The sequence below is a fragment of the Colossoma macropomum genome, unplaced genomic scaffold (genome assembly GCF_904425465.1).
Source record: "Colossoma macropomum unplaced genomic scaffold, Colossoma_macropomum, whole genome shotgun sequence".
Classification (NCBI taxonomy): Eukaryota; Metazoa; Chordata; class Actinopteri; order Characiformes; family Serrasalmidae; genus Colossoma; species Colossoma macropomum.
The window spans coordinates 30,758,677-30,783,444 of NW_023494790.1; the positions used below are offsets into that span (position 1 = coordinate 30,758,677).

The following is a 24,768-nucleotide window of genomic DNA, read 5'->3' on the forward strand; positions in this document are numbered from 1 at the left end:
TAAATCTGTTAAAGTAGGCAATGAAATAATAATGATCTTTATTGAAATCAAATGTTTTATTATCATAGATACTTAATTTTTAAGAACACATGATTGTAAGAGAGTTAGCTGGCTCGCTACTTTTAGTGTTAAAATGGATTGTTACATAAGGCTGGGAGTTAATGCAAAGCTCCTTGGTACAAGACACTATAGCAGAAATATCCCCACTAATGATATGTGTTCTGAGTAATTAGGTGATTTGAATATGTGTGAGAGTTAACAAACTAACCTCTGGTTAACCTCAGAGAAATAAGGGTTCAGATTTGGTAGGTTTGGTTCGATTAAAACAAGCCCCTAGTGGTCTGTGAGGACGGTACATCAGAGCAAGTGAGGATGCTGCCAGGGTTTTTCCATTTTGTGAAAGCAGTAAGCCACTCAAAGCTGTGTTACAGGGATTTCACCCTACTTTGCGTCTTGCAAGCCATGGTAACACAGAGTCTTATGGCTTATTGCTCGAAAGTCATAGATTTAAAAAAAAAAAGATAGATAAAACAAGACATAAACCAACAAGCCCACGTAGAAGAGAGAACAGCATGATTCAAAAAGTTTGGTGGACATTACCACAGTTATTGTGCCACATAAAATCTGCCCAGTCACTTGTAGCCTTTTACCTGTATGTCTTTTGTTTACATCTTTTGGTTCGATGTTAAATGTTATGCTAAGCAAAGTGGAGCTAAGATGCAGCTGTGTATAAATGCACCCTTATTGCCTGATATAACCTTTAGTGGTTCACTTGGTACTTGGAGTTCTTGACTCAGATCTGTAATAATAGCCATTTAAAAATAAAATAAATGACTGCACTAACAGTGTTTGTGTGTTTGTTTATGATGTTAATTTTACCCTGTTTAAGGGTATTTGCAAAATCTGTTAATTGATTTGTAAATATTTTTACTTCCTTTGTAGCCAGAGTCAGAAGCGGACCCCGGCACAGGCGGTGAGGGAACAAGCTCGGGCTCAGGGGGAGTGAAACGAGGCATGTCTGTGGACTCTGCTCAGGACGTGAAGAGGTTCCGGTCAGCCACAGGAGCTGTCGGCACGGTGAGGAAACTCTACACCTAGCAACGAGTCGGCACATCCACTTTCTCCCATCTCTCACTCGCTGACTCGAAGTGCCATGTTTGGACACAAGGGCCTTAGCGAGGTGTTTTTTACAGCTTGGATTTCTCTTGCTAGGTGTTTGGCCGCAGTCAGTCAATGCCAGGCTCAGAGACGCTGCTCACCAAGCCTGTGGAGAAACAGCACACGGACACTGTGGTCAACTTCCTCATCCGCATTGCCTGCCAGGTAAATGAGCAGCTCCGTCCTGCGCTGTTGTTGGTAATAGGAAATGAAAGCTGGTGGGGATCAGGCAGCCTTACGCAAAGATCATCATGCTGTCTGGTTTTTACTGGCTGTCCTTCATTGTTAGCCACTTTAAAGAGACCGTATTCTATTTTTATTGTATCCTATATTTTTTGCTGAAGTAAACTTGGAGCATTTCTATGGTTTTATGAAACTGAAAACTGTTATCATTCATTTTAACATTCGTTTCCAGCTCTCTTTTGTTCCTTAGAATGAAACAGAATGCATTTGTTATTGAGACTTTAAGATTGATATGTAAATGATATCTGTTCTGATTGGCTTGTTTGTGTGCTGTGCCTTCTTTAAAAAGCAGTCCAGGCTGAAATGTAGAACAACAATTTAAACTGAAAACCTCAGGGACATTAAAATTTTTTTTAATTTAGCCACTTGTTATAGATGCCTGGATCATTGGAAGGCCACAGTAATTCTAATGCATAAATTGTAGCAAAACTTTGTATCTCCTCATAACTGTTCAGTAGAAGGAAATAAGTTAACTTTGAATGGACAATAATGGAACCATTTCTTCTCAAGTGGTTTTTAATAATTTCTTTTGATCATTTATTATAAAATTTTAACGTATTTTATTGGAAAAGGAAGCTGGCTTTTTATTTATTTGTCAATTCAAATTCTATTAAAAAACTGCAATTAAAACAACAAAAATTGAGAGAGAAGGTTTTGCCTGACAGTGACTGTGTAAATGTAAATTGATGGATTTGCTTCTCAGCAACCAAGAATAGCACAATGTTTAATTTTTTTCCCCACGTCTTCCTCTAACAATAATTCAGCTGCGGCCAAGCTGTTTGTAGTGACAGCACTCCTTAGTACTTCAGCGTGAAAGGGTGGGTTAAACAGCTGTAGGCTTAATGGATAGTCATATGTAAATGGTTGTGACCTCAAAATCACGATAAATATAAAACAGATTTTTTGCAGGACTATGTGGACTACTACAAAAAAACATGGAAAATGTGGTTTTCCCTGATGTACGCCTTTAACATCTACATGCTCTTTTTCTGCAGGTGAATGACAGTGCCAGTGTAGCAGGTTCTCCTGGTGAGCTGCTATCCCGCCGCTGTGTGAACCTGATGAAGACAGCCCTCAGGCCGGACATGTGGCCTCGCGCTGAACTAAAACTGCAGTGGTTCGACAAGCTACTCATGACTGTGGTGAGTTGCAGAGGCTGTTCTTTGGGATGGAAATGGTCAGACATGATTTTAGGTGGTCAACGATTTATTTTAGGTTATATGGTTCAGGTAATAATATGAAGGATGGGTGTCAGTTATGCATCAAACAGTCTGCTTACCTCAGATTCTTAAAGAGGTCTTTTTACATTTGTTTTGATACTTTGTCTGTTCTCTTTGTCTTGATAGAAGTTCTCCTTGTCTGCCCTGTCCTCCGTTTCTCCCATTCCTCCTCATTTTTTCCTTTGCCTTTCCTAAAGCAGTGTTGATGTGAGCTAAATCGATATCCTCTGGCTTATGACTGATTTTCTCTCTCTCTCTCTCTTTCGTGAGCTGAGAGCTGTGACTAATTCTGTTGTCATCTGGGAGACTGGGTCTCCGTTAAGCAGCTGGCCCACCTGCACTGGCCTTTCAGTGTTCTCTCTGTCTCTCTCTCGTTCTCCCTGTTTTTACCCTTTCCCCTGTCTCTCTGTCTCTCTCTCTCGGTCGGTCTGTCTGTCTCACTCTTTCACTGTCTCCCGCTCTCCTTTAACCCCTTGCCTATCTCTCATTCTCCCTCTCTATCTTCTTCATTCTCTCTCAATCTTTCACTTCCCTTTTCTCCTTCACTCTGTCATTATTTTTCTCTCTCCCCCTCATTCTGTTTTTCTTTTTTTCTCACTTTCGCTTAATCATATCTCCCTCTCCCTCCTTTTCTCTCTTCCTTGTCTCCCTAACTCTGTCTGTGTGTGTGTGTGTGTGTGTCTCTCTCTCTCTCTCTCTCTCTCTCTCTCTCTCTCTCTCTCTCTCTCTCTCTCTCTCTCTCTTTTCTCCTCCTCTTTTAACCTCGTGTCTCTTTTTCTCTTGTTCTCCCTCTCTCTTTCTGCCCTTTTTCATTTCTCCTTCTCCTCTTCTCTCTCTCTCTCTCCTGTTATTAGAGCTGGTTTTCCTGTCTTGCAGACACGCCAGGCTATTGATTCTTTTTAGGGCCAGACACATGTGCCCTGCTGCAGGCTCATGTAGGCCTGTGATTGAAATGCACGGATGGTGCCTGATTCCCCAGCGTGCAATAAGTCTGTCTGGAGCATCGTGTAATTGTAGATTCCTGGAGTTTGGCCTTCGGCTGTCGTGAAAACCAGAAAGCGGCTCATTTTTCTCACTTTGCATTTAACAGTTAGCGGATGTCCATCCAAGGGCACAATCAAACTCTTCATTTGGTTTCCGCAAATATGGTTTATTTTACCCTACCCCATATTTTGTGGGTGACCCGGATATTTTTTTTTTCTTTTTTCTTTTTCCTATTTCCTATTTAGTTTGTGTACATATGTCCAAAGTACACAGTGGTATGTGAAGCTATTTATATAAGACTCTTAATCTGCCAGGTTCTCACAGATAAATCTAACATTTTGAAACTTTCCTTTGAGTTCATTGCTGGTTCTTGTGATCTTTTACATGCTGGAACATTCAAAGCTATCAGTGTGAGCTGGCTGTTGCCAGTGGCTTTAGAATTTTCTCCGGTTTGTTGAAAGTTGGTCTTTTTTTGACCTATAGGCTGGGTTTAATAAACAGGCAAGTCTTGGTGGCCCTGGGGGGACATAGGGTTGTGCTGCCTACCCAAGGCTCCTATCCACACTAATGAAGTGCTTTGCAAATCCAGTCACCTTTTATTGTCTGATTGTGCTGGCTTTTGTGTGATTAAGTAACACACTGCAGATATGGGCATTTCACTGCAGATCTGCCTGCATGTCTCTCGGGACCAGACCTGCTTCTGCTGCAGCGTTTTCCCGGACACTTTAGCCTCACGCTAGTCTTCTTTACTGGAATCAGCTCCGCTTCTGACTTGAGCTGCTGAGTTTGGAAACTGCGCTGGTTCTCCTGTGAACCTTGTTTGTTGATTTTCCCTATTTATAGTGCTGGGGTAATATATTATCTGCACCAGTATTGACGTTACACAACAAGATTAAAAGGTGCAAAATTAGCAGTATTGATGGGTAACAGATGTGGTTAACTGTAACAATGCAGTGTATGTAATTTGCTGAATGATTTATGAAACTTTTATTTGGTTTTAAAAAAACAAATCTGCTTTCTGTAACACAGTATTTTATAATTGACTATTTGGTGTAATTTTAACAAAAGAAAACAAAAAACAAACCATCCAATCAAAATTTGTCTGGGTGTCAGGTTTTTAAGACATTTTTAGCATAATGTACGGGTACACAAAAGCATGTTCATTAATTTAATGAATATTTTAATTTTAAATTGAATGCCATGATACTTTCCATCCAAATGTGAAATACTATGATGCTGAATTTTATTAATCCTCCATGATCACTCTTAGTTGTTTCAAGCATTAGAGTCAGATGGTTCTGTTAATATTATTAATAAGAGTTGTTCATTTGAGATTACACCTTTTTGCTCTTCTACAGGAGCAGCCCAACCAGGCCAACTTCTCTAACATTTGCACAGGGCTGGAGATCCTGAGTTTCCTGCTCACTGTTCTGCAGTCTCCTGCCATCCTGGCCCACTTCAAGCCCTTGCAGCGTGGCATCGCCGCCTGCATGACTTGTGGCAACACCAAAGTCCTACGAGCTGTCCACTCTCTGCTCTCCAGACTTATGAGCATTTTTCCCACTGAACCCAGTGAGTAGACATCACACATAAAGGCTCCTGGCAACACCCTGATGTACTTCTGCAACTCGTGATAAATTTGTCGATAAGCGTACATTAGGAGTAATTTTGAAACTGTCATCTTTTCCATTGCCTTATTTAATTTTTTCTATGTCATCTAGTGGACAAATGAGATTCGTGATAAGAAGGTTAGCGACGCATCAAAATGAAAATTCTTGGCCGATAACAAAATTCAGGACACACTCAGTCGAAAACCAAAAAAGCTGACAAAAACACGTTTCCAGAGTTTGCACTTTTTGCTAATTCAGAAACTCTGACTACAGATGTCATTAGCGCTCAGACATTGCTTTCTGCTTCTGATTTGCTGTGCTCTGCGTATTGAGCAGGATGTTGTTTTCATGTGGTATAAAACCACAAATTCTTGCACATTAGATCCACTCTTGATACTCAACATGATCAGGGATTATGAGTTGCTCTTCTAATGTTTCTATTGTGAAATAGATCCATGTGGACAAGCTTGTCACTCTGCTGCTCAAAACTGTTTGCTTATCTGCGCTGACCATCGCAGTCGAATGGAAGGATGGAAGTGTGTTTTATTTATTTAATCTCTTCTCATTTCGTTGCCATTAATTATTAAGTTTCTTTCCCCAATTTGTTTTTGGTTGTTTTTCTTTTGTTTGTGCTAGAAATTGAAAACAGATGCAGCTCTGTAGCAGGACTTTTCATTGAAAGATACCAGATAAGCTTAAAATAATTCAAATGCCTGTGCTCAATATAACCAAAACATTTTCATGTGCACCAGTGACAGCTTGGTGCTAACATACTGTTAGAAACCCCGTTGAGGAGCTTGCAGAAAATAGCTTGACAACACATTACATTAACATAGCTCTGTATATTATGTTCATTTCCTTCTCTCTCTTACAGACTACTGAGAAGCCTAACTCGTTTACTTTTAAAACGAGGTCCATCAATCTGTTTTACAAATACATCGATTTATTAGGACATCCAGCATTTTCTCTTTGTCTCTTCTGTGTCCTCAGGCACCTCTTCAGTGGCCTCTAAATATGAGGAGTTGGAGTCCTTGTACGCTGCTGTAGGAAAGGTCATTTATGAGGGCCTCACTAACTACGAGAAGGCCACCAGTGCCAACCCCACTCAGCTGTTCGGTAAGAGACGGCTCCATCGCCATGTTGCCAGTAGGAATAGTACTCAAATGTTAGCTGAGTAATGTTTGCTTGCTTTGTTGTAGACTTGAAGAAGAGTAAGTGTAAATTTCTAAGAGAAGGGGACCTGTGTTTCTTTAGTGCTAGCATCTGCTCTGATGTTTCCTGTTTCTCAGTTTACACACAGCAGGCAGTTTCTTAAGACCTACAAATGAACAAAAGGTGATAAAACACTATTGAATTACAATCTAAAGTTAGTGGTACTCGATATGGGCCTGAAATGGCAATGCTGGTCAATAAATACCTCCCAATTCCGCCCTGGTGGAGGCGTACAGTTACACGCACACCACTGATATGATGTATGTGTCTCGCGGAGGGTGACTTTTTACATTTGTCTCCGCTCCCCAGGGGCACGGGCAAAGAAAAGCATTACTCATCCCCTCCACCCCCACCCCAGCCGCTAACTCAGTCAGATTTCTTCAAAACGACCTTGTAATACAACTAGAGTGACAGAGAAGCTGCCTCCAAAGCCGTTAGCTGCCCCCTGGGCCACTGGCTGACACTGGCAATAGCGTTACAGTAGGGGAAGTATTGTCCCTTCTCTGTGGGGCATCATGTTACCCTATCTCTCTCATTGTTTCTCTTTCTATCTCTCTCCCTCTCTCTGCTTCCAGGAACACTCATGATCCTGAAGTCTGCCTGCAGCTACAACTCCAGCTACATCGACCGACTCATCTCTGTCTTCATGCGTTCATTGCAGAAGATGGTGCGTGAACACCTGAGCCCACAGACCAACCCTGGCGCCACGGAAACCAGTGCAGGTGAGCGGTGTGCAGCCGTCCTGGGACACTTCTCAAATCCATTCACAGGCTCTTGACAGCGGTTAAAAGACTCCATGTCATCTGTGGGGCACTGAATTAATTCCAATTAACTACTGTCTCAGAGCAGCCGCTTTAAGTTAATATGATGTAGCATGCCAGCACAACATTAAACGATAATGTGTTTTATGAGAGCCGGCCTCCTTCTGTCATCAAAGCCACCTGCGGGCGCTCAGGCCTGCTCTTCTCTCACGCACACAGTCATTCTCATACTTGTGATGGGTCTCTTGTCTACTTCATTCTGAATTTGTGGCTTCAGAAAAGCAGAGTGAACTGTTCTTGTATTCAGCCCAGAGCTGAGCTGTCTTCTACTGTCTTTCAGTAGAGTCCACTCGACACTTTCTAAAGCTGCATCACACTAGAAATGTGCAGTTCACATCTGGCGTGACTGAAAGATTGCAGAGGAAAAGCCTCCTCCGCTTCGGTGCAGTTTAGCAGTGGCTTGCTGACTGGCCAACAATAACGAGTACAACACACAAGACAAGATAGTTGTACAGTCTAATCCAGCCTCTTTAATCACTGAGCATGAAATTTCTTTTTTATGTTCAGTTGTATGCAAATGTTTCGACAGCCCCGGTGAAATTACGTTTTGATCAAGTTGTTGATTTTCTAAAAATAACAGCACAGCCTCTACACACTTTCTGTATGATTTTTTTGGCAAAGTTTAGTGCGCAATTTCTATGTATTTGCAAAGTTCAAAACATAAAACTTAGAATATAAAAATTGTGTGTTTCTATCTGTGCAGTAGTACAGCATGATAGCATACTTTTAGATGCTAATCTTAACTGAAGTGCTTCAGTTACAAATAGCTCTTTTAATACTTGTGCGTACAATATATAGCTTAATACCAGGCAGAATGAATCCATTTCTGTCACAGCCAGTCTTCCGTAACGGCCATAGAATACCCTTGACGGAAGGTGTCTGTCATCACAGAGTGATTAATAAACCTGTCTTACTTCATGTAGAAAGTAGTTTACTTGAATCACAAATTCTGTTACATAAAACAGAATTCTTGGTGTTACACTGTAGGGAATTGTGATTAGATGACCATTTCTTTCCCCATTAACCCTCCTCACTGTTCCCTACATTGAAATAAACACACCTTGAGGCAGAATAGGAGGACGAGTAGTGAGGGTGCAGCTTGTGGTGTCTGCATCTGACCACTTGGTGTTGCAGAAGGACTGGTGTAGCTGTCGTTGTGTGGACCCACTAATCCCTCAGAAGTGAGAAGCGGCTCAGTCAGAACACTCCCACCGTGTCCAATGGCTTAGAAATTCCAAACTGACCTCTCAGCTCAAAACCTTTCCCAGATGCTATCGTGGTGTTTAAACGGATTGGACTGTATCGTGCTTACAGACACATGCAGTCTTACTGGCAAACGCATACGCACACCCGCCCACGGCCGTCTGTCGACGTCATGCTGCAGTGTCACAGTGGCAGTGGGGCCGAAGCCCTGCGCACAGCATGAGCCCTGCGCACAGCATGAGCCCCTCGCATAGCTTCGAAAAATCAGCCGCTCCCACAGTTTCCCCATCTACCCACTGCTACACTGATCAGCACTCAGACTTTAACCACTAGCAAATCAGCCAGAAAATGCATTCAGATGGCTGAACAAATTCACATTCATGCATTTCCTCAGTCGCACTTCGCCGTGCTAAAACTCAATCCCGTTTAGTCTCCATGTTAAGACATGTAATGGCTTTCATGGTTTTTATACTTCATATACAGGGATGTCTGTTTTGATTTTTTTCTTGGGCCTTTTCAGCTATGTTTAGTGTTTTGATGGTTTTGTTGCGCCGCGAGCTATGTGGAATTTGTCCTCATTTAGATTTGAAAGGAAGCCTGTGTGTGTGTGTGTGTGTGTGTGTGTGTTTGTGTGTGTGAGAGAATGAGATAAAAGTAATGACGTTTTTTCAAATCTCTTATAGTGCTGTATGAATATGGGGGCACATCTCTGATCATGCAACAGTTTGATTAGGTTTAGTGCATTAGCAATCTCAATTTTTACCGTGTTTTAAATAAGGTGATGTAATCATATACCAAAGAGAAAGAGAACAGACAGAGGATTAATTTTACTTTTAAACAGCTTTCAAAATAATATCAGTTAATATGCAACTGTAATGTTTTATTTCCTTCTACTCTTAAAAGAATGGATTATAACAGGTAATTAATAAGTCTTTAGATTATACTAGAGTAATGTGTTTGTGTGGTGGGGGGGCAATGTAATCAATAATCCTGTTTTTATTTCTTTTTTTATTTTTTTTTCCCCCCAAAAAAGAAAATATTGGGCTAATTATTTTTAGATTTTTTACCTACCTACAGTCAGATTGATTTGGTTAGTTTGAAAGTCATTTTTAAGAATACACTGAATACACATCTGATTGAATGGACTTTTTACACAGTAGTGGAACAGTCGTATGCGAAAGTTTGAACACCCCTTGTCACATTACATGTTTTGTTTGTTTTCTAAGTGAAAATAAGTTAACCCATCCTCTACAAATTTAAGGTCATATTTTACTAAATATTGTCATCAACTGCAGTGTATTGTAACATTTACTGTAGCATTGCAGTTAAATAGCCAACTTGAAGTCAGTGCGTAACAATGTACTGATGCATTCATGGCACTCATATATAATGTCATAAAAACGCATCTACACGTCTCTCTTTCCTGTATCTCAGTGACAAGTGAGCTGGTCATGTTAAGTCTGGACCTGGTGAAGACCAGGCTGTCCGTCATGAACATGGAGATGAGGAAGAACTTCATTCAAGTAATCCTCACCTCACTGATTGAGAAATCGCCGGACCCGAAGATCCTGCGAGCTGTGGTAAAGATTGTGGAGGAGTGGGTCAAGAACAATTCCCCTATGGCTGCCAACCAGGTACACTTTCAACGATTAAGTTCTTGGTCGACTCTGAGTGTGTTAGAAGCCAGTGTAGCCCTGGAATAAAAATTGATATTATTACATATTACATTACATATAATAAGTGTTGATCTTATGTAGACTATCACTCTTTCATACTCTCTCACATGCCATATTATTTTATTTATTAATCTTTTGGTCTTTATTTAAGCTTTCTGTTTGTACAGTCATTCTAATCAATGGTTAATCCAAAATGTATACAATGGCAAAGATTTCACTTTATTATTGTATGGCATGGTGAGTAATACCACTGCCCTCGATGTGGCTGGCTGGGGTTCAGTTCCCTGCCTGTGCAGCACCAACAAGGATCCTTGGGCAAGACTACTAATGCTGCTTTTGCCTGCCTCTGTAACATGGTGAAAAGTATGTCGACCGGGATAAAATCTTCTGCTAAAAGCATAAATGTAAATGTAAATAATAGACAAATCAGTCTGGTACAAGAGATCCACTCTTCTGTAGAAAGTAAAATGGACAAGCTTATTCAGAAGAAGGGTATTGAAGTGCCAATTTGGTTAAATATGGGAGAACCATTTGACAGATGTTAAGTGTTACATGCTGTATGTGCAGAATATAATTTAAGTTATTACATAATATAGAAACTAGCCCAGTTGATAATTGTGATCTTTTTATTACTATCGTCTAAACTGAAGGTTATAAGTGTAAAGTTTTGTAACGATCATTTATGGTACTTTGTAACTGAACTTATATTTCGATGATTGTTTATCATGATAATTCTGCAGATAATAACAATTTGTCTAATTTAGATTATCGTCCAACCTTAAGCCAGAGTGACAGTGTTATTGGGCTTAGTGTGTTGAATCTGGAATTAGAACAGCTGTACATGCAGTGGGGAAAATGTTTTTATTATGATAGTCACTAAGCCACAATGTGGTGCTAAGTGTTCTGCGCGTTTAAAGCAATTTTCCCTTCGATCGGTAAAAAAGTAGATGTAGGTATGGGCAACCGTGAGGATTCAAGACGCACTACTGCTGTTCTTTTTTTTTTTTTAGTTTTGCAGCATATTTTTGACATTTTTAAGAGCAGTGGTCCTCAGGGCTCACCAGACGATCATCATTTTTGCTCCATCTGTATGTGTTAAGATACTCACTGAACAACTTTCAGGTTGTTATGGAACTAAACCGAACTCACACCAACTTGGGCGAACACATGTTTGTTTCCTGTTACTATGAGATGCAAATAAACAAACATGGAGCACCTGGCAAGACAGATTTAGATGAAGGTCATGAATGTAAAGATTTGTAGAGTTTTTGATGTTCATGCACTTGATTGCTCGAGCCTTAAACTTTGTCCAGTAAAAAGCTGCACTCTTTATTTATTTGTGCCACTTCCTTCTTTAGTGTGTTTAGGTTAAATTGACTGTTAGAGGAATATGTTTAGAGTGAGTTGAGATGTTGACTAGTATATGCTACTAGATTGCATTTAGTGTCTGGTTGAAAAGAAAAAGAAAAATCATGTTTGATATACTCTATATACTCGTCTGAAATGGGATCAGGAGACAAATAATCCTACACTGTGCTGCTCACAGACTACTTTATTTTCTCTCCCAGCTCTCCACTCCAACTGCCCCAAAATCTGCAGACTAGAGCCAACCAGCACAGACTCAGCCAGACTGCATATTGGGTGGTGCTGGTGTAACCCTGGCTTAAAGAAGCGAACTTCACAAAAGATGCTGAACATGTCTTGCCTGATTAACTGCATTTGGCCTTATGGGAAAATTTAGGTGGTTTTTGGCAGAACTGTCACTTTAAGTGATTGTGTTTTGTCAGACAGTATGTTTTGTGTTTTTGTCATGCTGTGGTAGCTGTACTCGGTGGGCAGGCTGCTCTGGCTGGACGGTTGAACCCAGGTGGCCTCTCGGTTAGCCTGAGGCAACAGAGCAGACAGGGAAAGAAAGGAGGCAGGCAAAGGTGCTGCATACAGCCCTCCTGATAGATTCAAGATAAATGGAGTGTATCAATCTGTTCACCCTGCTTCTGTCTCTTTCTCTCGCTCCCTCCTTTTCTCTTTTTCCCCTCTGCTCTCTCGCTCTCGCTCTCTCTCTCTCTCTCTCTCGGTCTCTGCCTAGATGCCTAATCTGAGAGAGAAGTCTATTCTGCTGGTGAAAATGATGACCTACATTGAGAAGCGCTTTCCTGACGACCTTGAATTGAACGCCCAGTTTCTGGACCTCGTTAATTACGTCTACAGGTAATTACGCCGATTAATCACAGGGTCCAGCGGCCACGCTGGCCCTCCATCAATCGCCATGGCGACAAGGCTGCAGCTGGTTAGTGGGTGGCAGGCCTGGTTCGCGTGGCTGAAGGGTATGGGCAGGCGTGGTGTTTAAGAGGCAGGTGGCATGAAAGGGTCCCAGCATGCATCCTTAAGTCAACGGTCATTCACCCCACCCAGACAAGTCCTGGACCTGCCTCAGTGTCTATGTATTCTACCATATGTTGGAGAACATCAAGTAGAAATCTTTAAATGAGAGACATTACATGGGTGCTGTAGCCTCAGGTTTATTAACTCTCTGAACCCTCCTCTTCAGGGATGAGAGCCTCTCAGGAAGTGACATCACATCAAAGCTGGAGCCGGCCTTCCTGTCAGGGCTGCGCTGTGCTCAGCCGCTGATTAGGGCGAAGTTCTTTGAGGTGTTTGATGCTTCTATGAAGCGGAGGGTCTACGAGCGGCTCCTGTACATCTGCTGCTCACAGAACTGGGAGGCCATGGGCAGCCACTTCTGGATCAAGCAGTGCATTGAGGTATGACTATCTACAAAACTACAGACAAAGGTTCACTAGTGTGGACTACACATCTACAGAGACAACACCAAATCACATGCGTTAAATATCTGAGAGAATGCTGTTAATTCCCTGCTGTTTGCATGGTTAGATGAAGTATCTTTGCTGAGGAGTTATTTAGAAATTCTGCATGTACATAATCCATTTGCAGAAACCAGGTGACCTCTAGCAGTGTTTAGTCCTGTTACGTAGGGCAGCAACAAAATTTTCTTGTGTTGTCGACGTATTTATGGCTGGCCTGAATAACTAACTCAAGTGTTCCAGCCAGCCATAAATGCTGACAGATCATGTCAGCATTTTTCGATTTTTGTGTATTTTTTTTTGTTGTTATTTCTACAGTCAGGTTGACAATATTATTAGTCACCAATAGCATAGCATGATAGAATAATGGGAGGGGGCAGTTTTGTTCCATTCTTCAAGGTAAGATATCAACAGCTAACATATTTGCCTAAACTTAAGTTTTCTGATTTAAGTTGTATGTCAGCTGCTCTAATGGACACACTGTTGTAACCTTGGACAACAGAAAACTAACAGATGGATAGTGAGGAGATGACCACCAAAAATACATTTCTTTGCCAATTATACTAATGTAAATATAAAGCTATGTTTTTTTGATAGAGTAGCTTCATCTTTTTAAGGGCACAAAAATTTTCAATTTTCATCAATAAATTTCATCAGCCAAGGACTTATATCAGTTGTTGTTAACATATTGTCGCTGTCCACCGAAAAACAACTATTTCTAAAATGGTAAATTTGCAGAAGAGGGCAAAAACCATCTTTACTTCTTAATGTAAGTTAATGTAAAAAAAAAAAATATTCCATGCAATTTTGAAGTATTTCATTCATCATGATATTTTCTCTCAATGTAAAGGGCAGCTGCTGAGCTCAAATGATGTAGAAAGGTAAAAATTGACAAAAATGGAGATGCATGTTTTTCTTTGGACAGCGATGATATGGAAATTGTGATTTTGTTTATAATACCTTAAAATCACTTTGCCTTAGAGTGCAACAATCTGCACTGCTTGCCATGCTGCCATTAAAGCCAAAACAGCAGAGAAAGAAAGTATGGGAGCACTGTAAATTATGGGATGGTAAGAAATATAAGAGGTGGTGCATCATGGAGGCATGATGAGTTAAATGTAAGTATGATGATTTTTATCTGAGTACTCCTGTGGTAACGACCATGCTTAAAATTATGGGTAATTTTGAAATGCAAAAATTATTGCTTAAAGGTAGTTTTGAAAATGAGTACTCAGATACTTCTTCGAAAACACCTACTGATATTCAAAGCCTGTAAAATGCTCTTTGGGCATTTTTTGTTTTTTTTTGATAAAAAGAAATTACTCAGGTCTTTCTGAAAGATTGCAGTAAAATGCAAGAAGCATTTGGTGTGATAAGGCTTCTGATTTATTATTGCTCCATGGAATAAATTGCTGGCCTTACAAACATAACCAGAGAACAGCCAATGAAGTCGTCTCGCAGGCCAGATGTGATCTCGTTACAAGAACGTCTGTGACAACCATGAGACATTTTGGGCTAAATATGTGTGGAAATGTGGTCTTATTTGCGTGGCAACAAACCTAGTGTGCAATTTCTGTACCAGTCCAGTGCCTCATGAAGGCCAAACTCAAAGTAGGGGACGAGGATGCACTCATCAATCTGGACTTCATAAGAGCATGGACTAGAAGAATTTAAGTAGGTTTAGAGGATGCACCCTTGTTTGCTGTGGATTTTCACTGCAATCAGTCTCTAAATGTTTGTCCCCAGACCTGTATTCTTGTTATAAGATGACATCTGACCATGAGAGACTACCAGTTAAGGATTAATAGTTAAATTAGTCGAACAAACTAATAACCATCGATATGTCCATCAAGTATAGAAATAATAATTATTCGTAAGGGACTCTGAGTAATGTCATGCTGTAAGATGTGGCTTTAGGTGAGGGGTACAGCTTACACTTGCAGCATGCAGCTAACAAAAAAAAAAATCTCCATCTCAGCTACAATCAATGCTGCTGCTTGCTGGTGAATTATTAATGGTGCCTTAGAAGCATCGGGGGCACGTGCTGATTCATCCTGGCCTGCTGGAGTGGAACTGCCTTCTGCATTTGTGCCCTCCAGGCCTGTGTCAGCTTAGAAATATGCGACAGCATGTCAGGAGTCAGACCTTTATTGTACTGTTGCCAATAAGCATGGCATGATCGCAGGCCTGTATAGAGACAGATAAGCCATCCAGTTCCCTGTTGCACTGGCATTGCCCAGTGCAGACAAAAAATAGGAGCAAGCAGATGTGTAAGTGACCATTTAGGCTGGGCTGGTGCTCTGCTGACCCAAGTGTTCTGTGTCCTCCTCAGCTGCTGCTAGCTGTGTGTGAGAAGGGCACCATTATTGGCACGAGCTGCCAGGGCTCCATGCTGCCCTCCATCACCAACGTCATCAACCTGGCCGACAGCCATGACCGTGCTGCCTTCGCCATGGCGACTCACATCAAGCAGGAGCCTCGTGAGAGGGAAAACAGTGAGACGAAGGAGGAGGTCAGTTCTGCCTGTCTGAGTTTCTCCTCACAGCTCTTTGATTTGATGATCACCACCTGTCATTTTAGTGAAGGAGGTGGTTGCTTTCCTCTTCCAAATTTACAACATGACTGATTTAAGAGGTGTAAAAAATATGATTTTGATTGACTCAGTGATAGAATATTATTATTAATCATTGAAGTCAATATTATTGAAGTCAGTAAATATTCAATAAAATATGCACTTCATTTTTTAAATAAAGTTCTCACTATTTTTAAAGAGGAAAACGGAGCTTGTTTTTGTTTTTTTTTCTACTATTGGACAAGTAGTTTCTCTAGTTAACACTTTAAGGCAGACACAAAAAATGACTATCTACTCTTTTCCATTAATAACGCAGTTGTGGATGGTGTTGTGTTTATTTGTGTTACATAAGGATCGCAATCTAAAGAAGTCCAAAATTTTGAGATTTTACTCAGGTTATGTCACACACTAGTTTTGAACAAGAAAACACATGAAAAAAACAGAAATGTCACACATTATTCATGCTTTATCTTTACTCTGATTACTCTCAATTCAAATTCTGTTCTATTTACCTGCTCGCTCAAAAAAAATTGCTTGTATCCAACAAGAATAGAAGCCTTGTGCTTGTTTTAGACAGTAATAGAAACATGGTAGCACACAAAGCTCTGGTTCTACTCACTGAAGAACTCAAGTTCATGTGGTTAATGAATTACTGATGGTTTTATAATATTTTTGTGAATTGTGCTAAAATAATCAAATTCAATTGTAGTGAAAGTTACACTGAATCATTTCTTAAAGAAATGGAGCTGTTATGAGGTCAGGTTTACACCCCTAGACTGTAGCTTACTTGATTCAACCACAAAGCTCCACAGCAACTTTAATTAGCATTCAAATTAATACATTTCTCTTTGAAAGCAGATGATAGAAAAGTTGAGAAAATATTATGTATTTGATATGTGCACAGATTAACTGTTTAAATGGTGCCTTTCTCTCCCTTTTTTTTCTCCCTGTTTTTGCCGTTTGTAGGATGTGGAGATAGACATTGAGCTGGCCCCCGGAGACCAGACCAGCCTGCCTAAGACCAAGGAGCAGGCAGAGCGAGATGCTGGCAACCAGCTGCACATGCTCACCAACCGCCATGACAAGTTCCTGGACTCCCTCAGAGAGGTCAAGGTAAGCAGCCACCTCAACATATGCTACTTGAGGACGTGTGACTTCGGCTGGAGTGCACAATGGCACACTTCTCCATTTGTGGAAAATAACAGGCAGTTACTCATAAGAGAAAACATTTGATGAAGAATGAACAACGGAAATGGTCCAAAATTACTTTATAAAATAAAATCTTTAACATTACATAATGTACATTAACATACATTAAAATTCATAAAATTTGGAGCAGCTATTTCAAATATTTTAGGTTTCTTACAACAGTACACAGTATTGTGCAAAACTCTTAGAGATCTGAGAAAATCATGTATCGATCATTTATCTGGCAGTAAGTGTTTGTTTAAAAAAATAGAATAAATACAAAAACGCAAATGAACAATACATTATTATTTTATTTCTATCAATATTAGTCTGCCCATTTCCAAACTTCTCCTTGAGGAAGCAGAATATTTACACATATTTATACATAGTTGAGAAATTATGTCTTGAGCAGTCGTATCTCGTTGGATTCGGACAGATATTTCAAGCTCTACTGTATTCTTCTAGTCAACATATTAAAGCAGCACTGTGTATATTTTTTGATTTGTTAAAATTAAAAGCAGTAAGGAAGGAAAAAAAAACATGCGAAAATATAGTGTGCTACTTGATCGGGTACACCTGAATTCAATTTGACACAATTGATGTAGTGATATATGTAGGGTTGTACTTTTTCCACATAAGGAAATTGCATTTCTGTTTATTTCAGTTATATAAAGGATGACAAAACTGCTCATTTTAGGTTTCACTTGTTAAATTATATCACATTTGCCTATCAATATTGTTTGAATTAAGTACATTTCTGTCCAGATATGCTAAAAAAAGTCTAAACTTTTCACAGGGTGTATTTTCACAGGACTGTATCAAGTGTTTTACTGGCATACACCTGCATACTAGTACATAGTACATACATAGTGCTTTATGTATGTGAAAATAAGACTATGGAAAGGGAATGGCCAGCAATGCCATTGGATAGGAAACATTTACATCATGTTAAGAGTAAATCATTCTGTATGCTTCTGGATAAATGCTGTCGTATAGATTTGAAGGTGTTTGGATATAATGAGTGCCATTTGTTCAGGCTGGAGTGCTTTCTGTCTCCTGTGCTCACCCATACCCCTGTAAGTGTCTGTGCTAATGAGCGTTTGATCAGAACAGCAGCAGACCCTCTCTCCCTCTCACCCGGAGGTCGCGCTGCCATCGATTCCTGTTTAATCCAGGCCACGGCTCTGTTTTACATGCCCTCACTTAAGCAGGCTTTAGATAAATGATGAAGTGGAAGAGTTCAGAGGCCTGACCTGGCAGGAATGCTCAGAGGAGCAGCTGTCAGAGACTTGGTACACCTTTAGCTCTCGCTTATGCTAGCACTCAGAGCCCCATAATAGCCCTTCAGATTTAGATCAGAACATCCGCACTTTTGTTCCTCACTTTGCAGCGGGTGACTCCATGAATAGAAAGCTGCAGTTTTTGCCTATGCTGCTGAGACAGGTGACTTTTAGTCAGGGTTTTTATTTTTTGTAGAGCAGCACAATATATTGCTCCTTAGCTCCTTAAAATCCCAGGCTTATTATATACTAAGGCATATTATTCAGTAACTACAGGGACTTACATGCAGACCGGCATTCACAAGTCAATCTTAGGTTATAGAGGTGTGTAACAAAACTTTGGGCCTGGTGGGCCATCACGATCACAATAGTGCATTCTGCAATACTCGTACTGCAATTGCATTATGAAAATGGACGTCTGTCCAGTCACTATGATGATGATGATGATGATGATGATGATTATTATTATGATTATTATTACTATTATTATTATTACTATTATTATTATTACTATTAATAATAATAATAATAACAATAATAATAATAATATTGTCATTATTATTTTAAATGAGAGAGGCAGAGAGTCTTTATTGCAAAAAAAGATCCCATGTATCCCACTCTCCCTGCTATACTTCTTCCCACTAAATATGAGTGTAGTGCTGTGTAAAAGTCAGAGGCCAGTTTTTTTTTGGTCACTGTAATTTCCAGTCAAAACAGACGTTAAGCCCAAGTTAATAATTTTTCAGGTTTTTTCAGAGGAGAATTAGATGTAAGATAATCCACTTGAATAAGGAAGAGCAAAGGACAATAAGTGTGGGGATAAAAACAATTCATGGGTGTCTCTGTCTATCCTTGCACTCTGAAAAGATTTGTTTGATTTGCAAATTAAGCAAATAAGCTGCTGGTGTTTTCAGAACTATGGACTGGTCACCCTAGAGAGCAGACCTCAACATCATTGAATGTTTTTGGGATTACTTCCATCATGAGGGGCTGAACATGCAGCTGATTTAAAAAAACGGAGGTTTTTGAAGATGTCTCTGCAGTTGTCTTTAAATACCTGAAAGCAAGTCTCCTGAAAAGAATGAAAGCTGTTTTACAGGCAAAACGTGGACACACTAAATACTAAAAAATTTGATATTAATTATATTTAGTTGTACTGTACAATCGGTTGTAGTTCTCAGTGGGGAGTGACTAAAGGTTCTGATGGCTGTCTTTTTGATTGTTATCCCATTACCCAAATGCAATATTTTCGTTCCATGGGTGCAAATTTGAACGTGTGTAATGAAGATGAATGTAATCTGTGTGTTTCTCAGACAGGAGCACTGCTGAATGCTCTGGTGCAGCTGTGTCACATTTCCACTCCGCTGGCCGAGAAGACGTGGGTGCAGCTCTTCCCTCGCCTCTGGAAGATTCTGTCTGATCGTCAACAACATGTGAGTCCAATCACCACGAACTGTACCATAGCTCTACGTTCTGACCTATATTGCATGCTAAAATTGAATCTTGTTATCGGCTACCCACAACGTTATGTGTATGCAGTTCCGTGTTGTGTTTTTTATGGTGGGAAACAAACTGGTTTATCCAGCTAGACTCTAGCTAGTCACCAGTAGCAAGCACTTGCCTGTTCTGTGTGACATGACAGCAGTGAGCCTTCAGATAAAGTGGCTATATTAAATAGCATTCGTGAAATTCACAGCATGGTCTTGAAAGGGCCGTTATTCTGCGTTTTACTTGCGTTGTACTTTTCCCCCCCTGAGTTCCACTTTACATAATTATATTTTATGTAACAAAAACAGTCATCATTCATTTTTATTATATATATATATATATATATATATATATATATATATATATATATATATATATATAATTTTCTGCAACATTAAATGGAATGATAAATGTAAATGTTTTGGTGACATTGCTAAATGGCATAATTAAAACCTACTGTATTTTGTTGCTGTCTGAACAAAACCTCATATCCCAGTTTTTACCTTGTTTCCTTTAAGGACGTAAGGTTTTGTTTGGACAGCGACAACTTGAAACTTAGTTTCAATATATGGACCATATGACAGGAGAGTGAATGCTATGTTTTGATAAATTAACACTGTACATACAGTAAAAAAGACAATTGTTTTCCAGGATGTACACCCTTTGAGTTATTAAAGCGTTTTAATTTGAAGCAGTTAGTAGCAAATATTTGTATATCTGTGTGTCTTTGCTTCATGTGGGTCTGTTTTTGGTATGGCACTGTTTGGTTGCCCCCACAGGGTGTGGAGAAACAGTGGTCTTTGGTTGTTCATTTTGCATGCCAGTCAAATGGTTCCTTCCAGTCAAATTAGGTGGTTCTTGGTCACATCACATGGTATAGCACACTAGGTCAAATGTGCTAAAACCCACCATTAGTCAGAAGTCTTAAAGTGGCTTGCCCATCCTACTGCTAAAACCAAAACACTTAAAACTGACCAGAGAATCTGCTTTTGTGATAATGATGCATATCACATCATTACCTGTACTGAGCTCAGTGTCCTTAATGGTGTCAGAGGTCGCGTGTGTCGGCCCTCACACTGCTCCGATCAGCAGGCTCCAGGGAGGCAGGCGTTTTGACTCCTTGCCCTTTTCCGCAGCGCTCTCACATGCAGACCATGGTAATGAGAAAGAAATTCATGCGTTTATGCAAATATCAAGGAGTTTAATGGGCCAGATGTCTTAAGCATTATGATTTTAATTAAATAGCTTTGATTTGCAATGATGAAAGCTATGAATTTTAAACTGCATCTCAAAAATAGAAATGGAGGCTAGTTAATAGCTTTGTTTTGGCTTGATGGTAAGGAGGACGGAATTAGGGCATGTTACAAAATCTGAATATGATGCTTTTGATATTCTTTTAAATCATTTACTTTCTACATATAATTTTTGTTGCCTGTTAAATATTCATTGGAACATATTTGCAGAATATATATATATATATATATATATATATCTCTGTGTGTATAATATGTTGCCATGAGAATTATGCTTAAAGCCATTTCACTCCCCTGGCTGATTAACCTCTTCCTTTTTACCTTTTTTAAATCACACTCTATGAATACTGAAACTGACCGTGTGACCATGTCCTCGTTGCAGGCTCTGTCGGGAGAGATGGGTCCATTCTTGTGCAGCGGCAGTCATCAGTCTCAGAGGGACTGCCAGCCCAGTGCTCTCAACTGCTTCGTGGAGGCCATGTCACAGTGTGTGCCGCCCATTCCCATCAGGCCCTGTGTGCTCAAGTACCTGGGCAAGACGCACAACCTGTGGCTGCGCTCCACCCTGATGCTGGAGCAGCAAGCCTTCGAGAAAGGCCTCAGTCTGCACATCAAACCCAAGCAGAGCACAGAGTTCTATGAGCAGGAGAGCATCACACCTCCACAGCAGGTACACTGAGGACTAAGTCCTTATTCTGGATTTGTTTACTGAGTTTTAGTCACATGCAAGAGGAGGTTTCATTTGGCACCTGACCATATTCTTATTTGTACCTCCTGGTGCTTTGGCACCATGCTCAAATTTAGTAAAGTATTCTTTAGTGTACAGGCTGCTTCTGCCAGGCAGTGGTCTCAGGTGCAAGTATAAACATTTGTCCACTTCAAAGTCTCTGAGTGTGATTGCATGTATGTTTCCAGGAAATCCTGGACTCGCTTGCAGAGCTGTACTCGCTGCTGCAGGAGGAGGACATGTGGGCTGGTTTGTGGCAGAAGCGCTGCAAGTTCCCTGAGACCAGCACAGCCATTGCTTATGAGCAGCATGGCTTCTTCGAACAGGTAAAAGAGTAGTTCATATTCAAACAATAGTTGCAGTAGTAAACAGCTTTTTGTCAATAGCAACTCTTTTTGTCAGTAACAGACAGTGATTAGTCCGTGATTAATCATTAACCAGCAAGCCTAAAATCAAGATCACGCTCCAGCAAAATACTGACCATAAAACAAACTTTTTTTTTTTTGTTTTTTTTTGCTATTACTGACGCTTGCAGCCCTGTTATGCTGCCGTTTTGCTTAACCTGAGGCGCATCAGCAGCTGCTTGTGTCCTTCAGTGTTCTACAGTCTTATGCAAAAGGTTTGGGTATCCCAAGTTAAATGCTGTACCACTGTGTTGCAAGTTTGGTTGGAGGAAACATCTGGACCATCTGGGATGTCCCTGAGGACCAGTTTGTGAATCGGAACACATTTCTTCGTATAGTAATGCATAATTACTGTCTAAAGGGGTGCAACTATATTTTGACTTAGTCGACTAATTTAGTAGTCGATTAGTTGGTGATGTCTTATACGTCTTTCTCGCGCTCAGTAGGAACGTTTTAACATTACCGCTCACTGGAGAGTTAACAACAGCGCGACGGCTGCCTCAAGAACAAAATCTCTCTGGAATCGTTAACGGAGCTGGAACCGAGAAGCAAGTAACTATTATTCACAGCGACCCTGTTCACGTTCAAGATAACGCTTACACTTTTAAACACTGCATCGTCATCTTGGCGTCGAGGCCACCGGTACGTTCAGATTCGACGAACACAGGAGAGCGTTTCCTCGCTAACAGTTTAGGGAGGTAGTTCTCCGTGTCATGTTTAGTCATGTTTTCCACAAACATTCGCCACTTTCCCATCTGCTCCGTCAGAGCGCGTCTCCTCTGCAGTGGGGAATATCCGCTCTCAGAGGAGAGCAAGACTCTCACAGGAGCACGGAGAGATGCTGACTTTCCTCCGTTTCAATAAAGACCTGTGACTGTAAAATTTAGTTGCAAAAAATGTAGACAGAGCACAGACTGCACTGTTAAAAATGTAACATTTAACATAGATTTTTTTTTTTATTTACTTGATTAAAGGAAAACTGATTTAGTTTTGTTATATTTCATTGCTTCTACTTTACACATCCTTGGTTATAAATTTTTTTACAGGAAAAATACATTGGAGTTTTACTTTTTTGTCTTTTGTATTAGCAGGAAAGTTCATTAATACAGTGAATTCTTGAATGTTTTTCATCTTTATTGACTTCGTTGTTAGCAAATGCATAAAACAACCTCAAGCTAAATTTAAAAGCAAATAGCTACATAAAAGTTATTTGGTAATGTAGTGATTCATAATCCGAATAATCCATTATTCGTTTCAGTAATCAATAGACTATTCGACTATCAGATTAGTCGTTTGTTGCAGCCCTAATTTCCAATAATAAACATGTATAATGATATAATAAAAAAATAATAAATATGGCACATGCCATAGTACATAGAAACTGTGCACTAAAATCTGCAGAGAAATGCAATATTTAAGTTTGTTTCCAGTAGAGGATGTGTTAAAACAAAACAAACACTGTGCTAGGGGTGCCCAGACTTTTGCATTAACTGTCACACTGTCAAAAACTTCTTTAAAAATGACAAGAAAATGCTATTTTCTTTCCAGCTGCAAAAGCCCTATTTGAAATAGCAGTTTAAGTGAACATGTATTAAGTTTGTATGTCCAATATTATACTGACAGCCATTGTTACCGTAAACATTCAACGGTCATTTTCTCTTCGCCAGGCGCAAGAGAGTTATGAGAAGGCCATGGAGAAAGCCCGAAAAGAGCACGAGAGGACCAACACCTCACCTGCCATTTTCCCTGAGTACCAGCTGTGGGAGGACCATTGGATCCGGTAGGTTCTGTTGTCATTTTAAAGGCTGCTCATCTCTGTCTGCTCTTGGCACTCAGATCAGCAGCTCCGGTGCTGTCCTTCAGGCGACATCCTGCCTCAGCCGGCCTCTTTCTGCTGCAAAGCTGAGCGCTCCCTCAAAACTTGGCCCAAGATGACAGACTTCTCTCTTAAAGCCGCACTGAAACCCTGTAACTCATCCAAAAGTCGATTCCTGGAATTTTAGCTTGTGAAGTACTGCTTTACCCTGGGCCATGCGTGTAGAGAAGTTTAACCAGCGGGCTGTTTTTCTTCCGTTTTCTTCCAGCTGCTCTAAGGAACTGAACCAGTGGGAACCTCTCACCGAGTATGGCCAGTCCAAAGGTCACAGCAACCCATACCTCGTGCTGGAGTGTGCCTGGAGAGTGTCCAACTGGGCTGCCATGAAAGAGGCGCTGGTGCAGGTAATCCATTGCCACATATTATTTTTATATTCTTAATTTCTTAAAGTGCCATGTCCTCCAGTTTTCTTGTATTTTCTTTTTTTCTGCTGAGATTCATTATTTATTTATTTTATGCTTAAAACAGTTGTAACATATTTTTAACTCAACCATATTTAAACCGTTCTTTATCCTTGTAGAATTTAACAGGACATTTTTGTTATTGTGCCTTTAAGAGTAATATATGTAGATGAGAACTTTTAACATAGATTTGTGAGGCTTGACAGCTGTGGACTAAATAGATGGATATATGATCCATAAATGCATCCAAGTCTTCTTAGTTTGTTTTAGCATTTAGGAAGCTGTGAAAGGTAATGCTTAATTTTTTATTGTTTAGTTAAGTTAGTGTTTTTATTCTTTGTCCTTTTTTAAAAAGCTTGATGTCTTGCTTAATTGTCAATAATTGGTAGATCACTCCGTGAGTACTATAATTGATAGTGACAGGCCTAATTGAGTATTGGGAGTACGGTGTTGTTAGGTGGAGAGAGGTAAACAGGAAGTCTTTTCAGGCTGCTGTTTACGACACTTCAGAAACATAGCCTCCCTGTTGGCGGTTAATTTATGGATCTCACTTTTAAAACAAAGTCAGGGGAAAAAAAAAAGGACGTGATAGCACTTGACACGTTATAAATACTCTTGGCTCCTGTTCAA

At 40.1% G+C, this 24,768-nt stretch overlaps 1 protein-coding gene and 1 long non-coding RNA gene across 5 annotated transcripts in view; one reads left to right on the forward strand and one right to left on the reverse strand.

The window, feature by feature from the left end:
- The window catches only part of LOC118809592 (transformation/transcription domain-associated protein), a 117,090-nt gene that overhangs the window by 46,242 nt on the left and 46,080 nt on the right, over positions 1 to 24,768 (forward strand). For all 4 annotated transcript variants that reach the window (XM_036573052.1, XM_036573056.1, XM_036573055.1 and 1 more), the window contains exons 41-56: positions 943 to 1,077; positions 1,213 to 1,323; positions 2,397 to 2,543; positions 4,964 to 5,177; positions 6,206 to 6,331; positions 7,003 to 7,149; positions 9,886 to 10,085; positions 12,214 to 12,335; positions 12,676 to 12,889; positions 15,282 to 15,461; positions 16,488 to 16,634; positions 19,303 to 19,422; positions 21,113 to 21,400; positions 21,646 to 21,783; positions 23,529 to 23,641; positions 23,946 to 24,081. In XM_036573052.1, the coding sequence (XP_036428945.1) occupies positions 943 to 1,077; positions 1,213 to 1,323; positions 2,397 to 2,543; positions 4,964 to 5,177; positions 6,206 to 6,331; positions 7,003 to 7,149; positions 9,886 to 10,085; positions 12,214 to 12,335; positions 12,676 to 12,889; positions 15,282 to 15,461; positions 16,488 to 16,634; positions 19,303 to 19,422; positions 21,113 to 21,400; positions 21,646 to 21,783; positions 23,529 to 23,641; positions 23,946 to 24,081 (2,538 nt within the window). The remainder of the gene's footprint in view (positions 1 to 942; positions 1,078 to 1,212; positions 1,324 to 2,396; positions 2,544 to 4,963; positions 5,178 to 6,205; positions 6,332 to 7,002; positions 7,150 to 9,885; positions 10,086 to 12,213; positions 12,336 to 12,675; positions 12,890 to 15,281; positions 15,462 to 16,487; positions 16,635 to 19,302; positions 19,423 to 21,112; positions 21,401 to 21,645; positions 21,784 to 23,528; positions 23,642 to 23,945; positions 24,082 to 24,768) is intronic.
- LOC118809594 lies at positions 1,071 to 23,980 on the reverse strand. The gene is made up of 4 exons (XR_005007375.1): positions 23,596 to 23,980; positions 20,497 to 21,334; positions 9,986 to 10,145; positions 1,071 to 1,264 (listed from the first exon to the last, which is right to left on the reverse strand). It is a non-coding gene; the product is annotated as an uncharacterized LOC118809594 (long non-coding RNA).